The sequence below is a fragment of the Echinops telfairi genome, unplaced genomic scaffold (genome assembly GCF_000313985.2).
Source record: "Echinops telfairi isolate 266 unplaced genomic scaffold, ASM31398v2 ScPeMD7_26;HRSCAF=91, whole genome shotgun sequence".
NCBI classification, from domain to species: domain Eukaryota; kingdom Metazoa; phylum Chordata; class Mammalia; order Afrosoricida; family Tenrecidae; genus Echinops; species Echinops telfairi.
Window position 1 is genome coordinate 1,800,833 of NW_022103923.1, and position 8,880 is coordinate 1,809,712.

The following is an 8,880-nucleotide window of genomic DNA, read 5'->3' on the forward strand; positions in this document are numbered from 1 at the left end:
GCTATTAGTCAGAACCGACTCGACATGTAACAAAAACAAACAGTGACCTTGATGGGTTGGAAACAGCTGATTTCTGATCCCTTTACAGAGCAATGATGCATATGGAAGACTTTTGAAGGCTAAGGTCTGTAATTCTTCCGTATCATTTCCTGCTGCTACAATACTAAGATTCAGCCTCAGGACTGGAAAAGTCAAGGAGAAAGCTCCTCTCTGATGTTGGCTTTAACCTCATTGTGACTCTGGATACATATTAGAACCACCTGAAGAGATTTAAAATAATCTTGAGTCTTCACCCACACCAGTTTAATCAAAATATCAAGGACTGAGTTCAGGTCTATGCCGCATTTTTTGTAAAGCTCTCTGGGTGGAGCTAATGTCTCCTGGGTAGCGTAGTTTGTGTTCAAGTACTGACCTGAAGGTTGGCCGTTTGAACCCATCCAGCAGTGCCACGGAAGAAAAGCCTAATGATCTGCTTTTGCCAAATTTACAGCTAACAAAACCATATGGAAAAAAAACAAACAAAAAACAAAACCGTATGGAGCAGCTTTACTCTGTACCACCCGGGGGTGCCATGAGGTGGAGTGACTTTAACACAAAGGTGTTTGATTTGTTTTGAGTGGTGCAAAATGGCAACCAGAGTTGAGAATCCCTTTCAGGGTTTCACTTTATAACAGAGCCCTTGCTCAATCTGTTCCCAATCTTTTTTCACCTGCACCTCCACTCCTTGTACTCCTTTGCACTTCTTCTATGCCCACATACCTTCACATTATGATTGATCACTTGTTTAACTAGGTTCCTCTCCTATTTATGTACTGTTTACATAATGACCTCACTGACCTGGGACCATGTATAACTCATTGGAGGTAATAATTACATACACATAAGAATCACCTGGGGATCTTGTTAAAATGTAGACTCTGATTCAGTATATCTGCAAATTCTCAGTAGGGGTTTGAACTTGAATAAACTAGCTGGATGCCCTGGTTGTAGCATGGATCAGTACTTTGATCTTTGCTATTGCCAAACAACATTGCAGTGTGAGGCTATACCACATTTTGTTTATTCGTCCTTTCTTCGATGAACCTTTGGGTTGTTAGCACATTTTGTTTTATTTTGCTATTATGGATCATGCTGCACAGGATTGTACATATTTTGTGGGGACAAAGATTTTCATTTCTCTTGGATACATACCTAGGAATGGAATCATTGAGCTGTAAATTTCACCTTTCTAAAATCAAAATCCAAACTCATAATCAGGGAGTCAATGATGACTCATAGCCACTCCCTGTGGGTTTCCAAGACTGCTACTGTTGACTGGAGTAGAAAGCCTGGTCTTTCTCCCGAGGAGCTGCTGATGGCTTTGAACTGCCAACCATACGATCGCAGCCCAATGAGTAACCATTACACCATCAGGGTTCTTGTTCTTACCTTCAGAGTATCCAAACTGTCTCTGAACCTCATTGTCTAGTTTCTTTGATGCTGCTGTTTCACTTTTGTCGGGTGGCCTGCACTTAGGCAGGAGGCCCATGATCTTTAAGCACTTTGCACCCCGCCCCTCCAACTCTCTGTCAAATGCTATATGAACGGGTGGCGTGGCTACTTTCATATAGATCCTTCTTGTAATTTAGCGTCATCATTTCGAAATATGAGGAAATCTGGGAGCAAAAAATGGAGCTCCTTTAGGGGAAGCCGGTAGATACCTGTGGTGGTGAGGATTTGTGCTCTGAACCCCAGGGTTCCTGACCATCTCTCCAGCTCTATCTCTGGCCACCTGTCACCATCTATTCCTAGCACACACAAGGCCTGTCTGTTGCCAAGGACATGACTACTGGACAACTTCTATGGGAGAAAGCCCTGTGCAGAGCCCAAATACAGAGACGGTATTGTTTTTCAGGGACTCCAATAACCTCTTGTAGCCAGGTACAGATAGCACGGCATATGTAAGGCCCTATTGCACATAAAGAAGAGACTTAAATGTCACGGGGGGACTGGGGGGGCGCGTTGCTGGATAAAGGCTCTATGACCTCTCCAGCTGCCTCCAGTCTCCTACCCTCTCCTTGGCAGGGAGGGTTCTGAACCGGCGCGGGATTGCCAGGGCGGGCAGCCTTCCAATCCAGCACAGTGGTTGCCTGGCCTGCTTCTTTCTTGGGAGCCCCCGCAGGGTGCGCGCTCATGTACGCACCCGCGGTGTCGCCTGCGCGCGCGCACGGTGTCTGGCAGCACGCGCGCTCGCCCCGCCCCGCCTCCTTCCCCCTCCCATGCGCCGCCCACCGCCCGCTGCCGCCGCCGCCGCCGCGCGCGCTCTGTAGTATGGCATCGAGGAGAATGGAGACCAAACCTGTGATCACCTGTCTCAAGACCCTCCTCATCATCTACTCCTTCGTCTTCTGGGTGAGTGGCCACACTGGCCCGGTGGCCTGGTCACCATCCCTCGGTGCAGAGATTCTCTCAGAAAAAAAAGGGGGGGGGGTAATTAAATCTCGGTCCGCTTGGTAAGGAGGCGGGTGCTGGGTGGTGGGCCAGGGCTGCGGCGGACCCGGGGGCCGCAAACACCCTGCACCCCTTCCAGGCGGGGGTGGCGTGGTGGCGGTGATGCTGTTTGCGGACCTTTACAAATAAGACGTTTTACAAAAACTGTATCGATTTCCTTTTTAAGCGTGCGGGATGGGGTCAGCCCCTAAGGAAAGTTGCGGCTCTATTCGTCTTCTGCCCCCGTTCGCCACCCTTGACCAGACTCCCATGGCGCGTCTGGGGGCTAACCTGTGGCGGGATGGAGCCCAAATTCCCGTTTCTTCCTGACCCCATGGGGCTGCGGGAGGGAGGCGTCCGGAGCCTTGTGCCTGTTTGGGTGGTGGGCATAAGCGACCTTGGTCCCTCCAGCGCACTGATGGGGGTGGGGCGGGGGCTAATGGCACTTCTGTGGTGAGGCAGGGAAGAGAGGGGCTTACATAAGCCAGGGGCATCTCTCTGGGGGCCCCCCGGGGTGATCGGGCGGGGGTTTTACTACCCTTCTCTGCCCTCTTCCACTCTTCCAATATCTATCTGGTAATTCTATAATTTCGGGAACCTAGTCCGCAGCGCCCAGGAAGAGGACCCCAGCCACTTGGGGAAAACCTTAGAACCCCAACTCCACTCCCCGTTCAGTGCAGCCACCAGTCCTCCAAGCTCAATGCAGAAGGGTGACGTCAGCCCCTCAGCCCGGCCACGGGGGGCTGTGTGGTGCACCTCACAGAGGGATGCGCCCTGCTGCGCGCAGGAGAAGGTGGGGGCTTCAGGATTGAGCCTTACCTCATCCTGTTTGGCAGTGCGTGGAATCGGTGCAGGGTTGGTACCGCAGTGATTCACTTGGAGAGGTGGGTGGTACCTAGGGACCATTCCTCGCTGTTTCTCTTTCTGTGCAGATAACCTCCCCCACCGCCTACTCCCCAAGTTCCCCACTCCTGGACCAAGCTACGGACACCCGTGGGGGAATGAATGAATGTTTTGCCAGAGCCTCTCGGCGCCGCCCCCGCCCCCCCCCGCCCCAATAATCTGGGTCATTTCAGCTTCCAAGGCAGTCATTTTGAAACCTGAGACTCTGTAGAGCCTTTTGGTTGTTATTCTCGAACTCCCCCCGCCCCTCCAAAAAAAACCAACAAAAAAAATCTAGCCCTAATTTTGGTTTGAAACTGGGCCATGGTATTTTTTTTGAGGTGCCTAGAATGGGCTGGGTGGTGAACTGGATTGTTTGTAATGATCAAGATAAGAACTGGGGTTTATCTTAAAATGTAAAAATACATATATTTTTTCAAATGCCCTCCAAGGTATGTCCTTATCATTGATATTGACTGTTGTCCAGGTCGAGGACGCTGTGGACCTTGGGGATTGGAAGCTCGGCGCTCCACGAAGAGGTGGGATAGATTTATAGCAGGGAGATAAACACAGAAACCCAACATTTCAAGCTGGTCATCATCTATCACAGGAGGCAGGCCCAGAACCACCCCCTATACCTCCTCCCCCCAAACAAGAGCCAGCCCTCTTCCCAACCCCTGTCCCGAAAAACAAAACAAAATCCTTTACCAATTCCAATTCATAGTGACCTTATAGAACAGAGTAGAACTGCCCCATAGACTTTCCAAGGCTGTAAAGGTTTATTGAAAACGCATTGTCTTATTTCTCCCTGGGATCAAGGCTGGGGAGTTCCAACCTTCGCGACCTTTTCGGTAAGCAGCCAGGACTTAAAGAGTGCACCACCATAGCTCTATGGCTAGCACCGAAAGGAACCTTAAAGTGGCACAGCTGATGCACTTCGTGGTGGTGGAATTGTGAGCTGTGCTTGGATCCTGTTATCTTAGGCTCTGCCTGGAAAAGGTATTAAGGTATCCTGAAACTTCTCTGTAGCCATTACAGAGAACTGTTTTAGCTTTTAAATTTTACTTCCTGAAGTCTTTGTTTGGCCCCTAATTATTTACTTGGCTTCCTATTTGTTTCTGGAGTAAATCATATGGGTGGTTATTTTTGGCTTCCTGAAAAATAAGGTTTATGTTGTAAATGAAGGCGTGTTCTTTTAGGAGCCTGTGGTCTGGTGAAGAAAGAGGGTCTTCTAGGCTGAGGTTTTCCATAATGAGCTCTTTAATTCTCCTTGCTTCCTCCCCTCAGCCCATGAATCTAATCACTTAATACCCCCAATTCGTCTTAAACACTCACTGCATTTTATGTCTTCCAAGCTTCCTGGATGTCTGTGATTTATTTATTTATCTATTTATTTATTGTCTTTGTTATTTTTGTAGTCTTAACTAAATCTATTTATTGTCTTTATTTCCACAGTCTTAACTGTTTATCTCTGCAGCATTTTCAATTGTTCAAGTAGTATTCAAAAGTCATTCTGTACTGTACAACCAAAAGAATAAGAGATGGCCAGATACAAGGGTATTTTGAATCAGCTATTTTCATTAATGAGTTGCAATCCCAATGGAGGGCTTTCCATTGTGTTTAAAATACATTGAAAACAAACAAACAACCTGACAAATCAAATAAAAACTTCCCAGGGATGTGCTAGGTAATGAATACAAAAAAGGTGATCATAGTGTTCTTTCAATTGGCAGATGGAGGGAAGATTTAGGCAGAATTGATTTCTTTGTGTTCCACCTGAGTTGTTTTCAACTCCTCTTTCCCTCAATTTAGATGTAACACTCAAAGACATTCAGCTTTAAAATGGTGGTAGACCAGTATCTTTAAGAAGGTTGGAAAAAAAAAAAAAAGAAGGTTGATGTGTATTTTGAGCATACACTATATTACAAAGAAATTTAAAGTTGTATTAAGAATATGCAATGATCAGATTATCTGTCCTTCTCTCCAGCCTGCATTCACCCTCCCTCTCTTGAAGAGCTTCCCTAAAGCAGTGGCTCGAAGCAGAGAAGGGGGATGGCAGTATTACCTCTCCCCCAGGGGACTTTTAACAATGCCTGAAGATGTTTTCCATCATAACTGGGGAGAGTGGTAGTACTGCAATTAGGTGGGGATAGGTGACAGGTGCTGCTAAACATCTTAGTGTGCACAGAAGCAACGCCCCCTCCTCAGTAAAGAATTATCCAGCCCGCAAAGTCAATTGTTCCATCAACTTCGGTGCTTTTGTATTTACAGAGTAATAAATTCTAAAGAGGGGGAGGGGGGCAAAGGTTCCTTATTTAAAACTAAAGGAGCCCTGATAGTGTAGTGGATTAGCATGGGATGCTACCCACCAGGTCAGCAGTTGAAAACGGGAGAAAGGTGAAGTCTTCTACTCCCATAAAGAGTTATAGTCTCAGAACCCCACAGGGATAGTTCAACACTGTCCAGCAGTTGGGCTGTGAATCAGAATCCACTTGATGGCAGTGAGTTTGGAAAGCAGAACTCACTATATTTATTTCCTGGTTTGGGGAACAATTATATATCAGATAATGCCCAACAATTTTACAGTGTATCAGAATCCTTTATTCAAAGGATTCAAAGGCAGGTCATTCTTTATATAATTGTGTTCAAATGTATAGGAGAATTTATCTTGTAATTTAATAATGGTACTTGGATGTTAGGTACACAGATCCTATTTTCCCCAAGATTTGTAGTGTCTTAAAGAAAAATAAGATAGAGAAATATTTATTTTAAAGAAATGAAAGGAAAAATACCCAGACTGCAGCTATTCTGTGTTTTAAAGACTCGCAAATAGTGCCTGGCTCATAGTAGGTTTACTCAGTCGATATTTACTGAATAGATGAATGGATGTAATTTTACTAACTACTCAGTTCAATTAACTGGGGAGCTTTTTACAACAGTTTTGTTTTCAGCCCACCTATGTTGATTTAAATGTGTTCCTGCCATTAAAGGGTACAAAGACGGAATAGAGGACTTTATAAAGATATTCTTTTCCTAATGAGAGTTCAGTTATTACTCCTTAAGGGTTGGCTAGTTTGTCAGACATTTTAGATTATCTACACTTTTCATTTGAATTTAATTGATTAAGCTTGAGTTTTAAAAAGATAACTACCTCACACTAATATAAACAAAATATTCCTCCTATAAGATATATATGTATATATATGCATATATGTGTATGTGTGTGTCTGTGTAGACATGCACGCACACACACATGTAAAGAGCAAGCAGGAAAACTTCATGCTAAAAGTTACCAACTAACTTTTGTTTTGATTTACAAGTTTTAAAAAATATATTTTAAATACTGTTCTGAGTTATAAGTTAAGATTCAAATCTTTCACATTTGAATCCACTCACTGAAACAAATTTTCGTGGAGCAAAACATCCATTGCTTCATTCATGTATGGGATTTTGATTTCTTCTCCTATGGAGGTAGTTAGCCTATCCATATCCACTGTGGAGTTGATTTTCATAGAGACCCCATAGGAGAGAGTCCAACTACTCTAGAGTCTTTGAGACTATAAATCTTTACTGGGGCTTATCAATAGTGCTATCAAATTCCCTGGTGGTGAAAAGTCAGGGGGTTTTGTTGTTGTTTAATTAGGGAAATATGAGCCGGCATGGACTCCATGAAAGTGAGATCACTATTTGGAGGACAGGGATTTAAAAAACAAGAAGAAAATTTCTGTTCTTTTGTAATTCAGGAAGTATAGATTCTTGAGTTAAACAGGGGAAAAATCTTAACCAGCAGTTCTAGTATTTGAAAAGGGTGTTTGGATTTGGTACATACTAAAGTTTATACTTAATTCTTTTACATATCAGCACAATTTAACAAAGAGTTCTTAAATGTCAACTATATGCCAGGTATTGGATATTCAACAGAATGTTTATTAACTTTTTCTAGCTACTGATTTTGGCATTTTACTTTCATTTCTAAATAACAAAATTAGATTACTACTTCTTGAATTTTCAGTTTTAGGTGTTATTTTATTTACCAACCACTATGAAAAGTGAAGATATCACTCTCCTGACCCTGGTACCTCCTTCCTTCTCTCCATACTCATTTCCTATCCTCACATCTTCCCAATATAGTCACCATGTTTGTTAGAACAATTGTCAGTGATATTAACATGACTCTCCTTGCCAGTGAGTTGATTCCAACTCACGATAAAACTATAGGACAGGGCAGAACTGCCCCTGAGTTTCTAAGACTGCAACTCTTTTGTATATTATGATGACTTGCACTTTTTGTTTTCCTTGGAGTTAAAATTGCCTTGTGTTTCCTTTTGTTTCATTTTTTTTATGTTTGATACTAATGTATCCCCCGAGCAATCCCCAATCTCCGCACCTTCACTCAGTATGTTCAAATACTGCAGTAATCCAATAACTGCCCTCTTGGAACTGTTTAAAAAACACTTTTCCTAGCACATTATTATCTTTAGTCTAGATGAATGCTTTCTGGGCCTTTGAAAAAGCAAACGCCCTAAAATCTTTCATAGTCACCCTGGCTAATTCCTTCACCCATGCTTGATCTCTTATTTCCTAAATGTCTTTTCTTTCTCTTTCTTTGTTCCTTTATTTTTGTGGAGTGAATATTTTAGGAACGTTCTGGAAAAAGGTATAAGCCAGAAGCTGAACCTATTGTCATGGGGTCAATTCTTCCTCAGAGTGACCCTGTCGGATAGAGTGGCCTTTTCCTGTAGTGGTAATCTTTATGGAAACACACTGCCACAACTTTCTTCCATGGAACGGTTGGTGAGGTTAAACTGCCAACCATTCCTTTAACAGCTGAGCTCTTAGCCACTGCACAATCAGGGCTCCTTGGAAAAGGACGTTGGAAGTTTATAGGTGTGGAAATCTTACTTTTATACTCTATTTTGTCGTTTGAGTCTAGAATTTCAGTTTGCAAATGATTTTCCTTCACAATTTTGTTGTCTTTTGTAACCCTCAAGTCATCTTGTTACTTTTGAGAAATCAAATGCTATCCGGATTTTTCTTAAAATGTTGCTTAATCCTTCTCTGGAAGCTTTTGGTATCTTTGAGTGCCCAGGAATTCCACAATAATATTACCTTGGTAGATGTCTATTTTATCTCTTTCTTGTGTACCCTTTCACGTTGGAGACTTGGGTTTCTTCAATTCAGGTGATTTTCTTGAATTTAAACAATTTTATTCCCTTCATTTGTTTGCTTTGTTTCTCTATTCAGGCGTTGGGCTACATGTTTAATCTCCCTTCCTTTCTACTTTCTTTTTTAATGTTTTGTTCTACTTTGGGGAAAATATCCTCCACATTATTGCCTGGTATTGCGTGTTTTATGTGTTCTAGATGTTGAGTTCCAGGAGCTCCCTTTTGATGTTGCAATGTTTCTTTCTTTTTTAGCGCCTTGTTCTTGTTTCATAAGTGTAAAATATATTTTTTTTAATTCCAGATAATCTTTTTTTAAGGGTTGTTTCTTCCTGAATAGCTTCTTCTAAACTGTTAGGCTTTATGG

At 43.0% G+C, this 8,880-nt stretch overlaps 1 protein-coding gene across 1 annotated transcript in view; it reads left to right on the forward strand.

Moving 5' to 3' along the window:
* Positions 1–2,295: 2,295 nt before the first annotated feature.
* TSPAN7 (tetraspanin 7) overlaps positions 2,296–8,880 on the forward strand; it is a 124,519-nt gene continuing 117,934 nt past the window's right edge. The window contains exon 1 of the mRNA XM_004714566.2: positions 2,296–2,391. Within this exon, the coding sequence (XP_004714623.1) occupies positions 2,311–2,391 (81 nt within the window). The 5' untranslated portion in view covers positions 2,296–2,310. The remainder of the gene's footprint in view (positions 2,392–8,880) is intronic.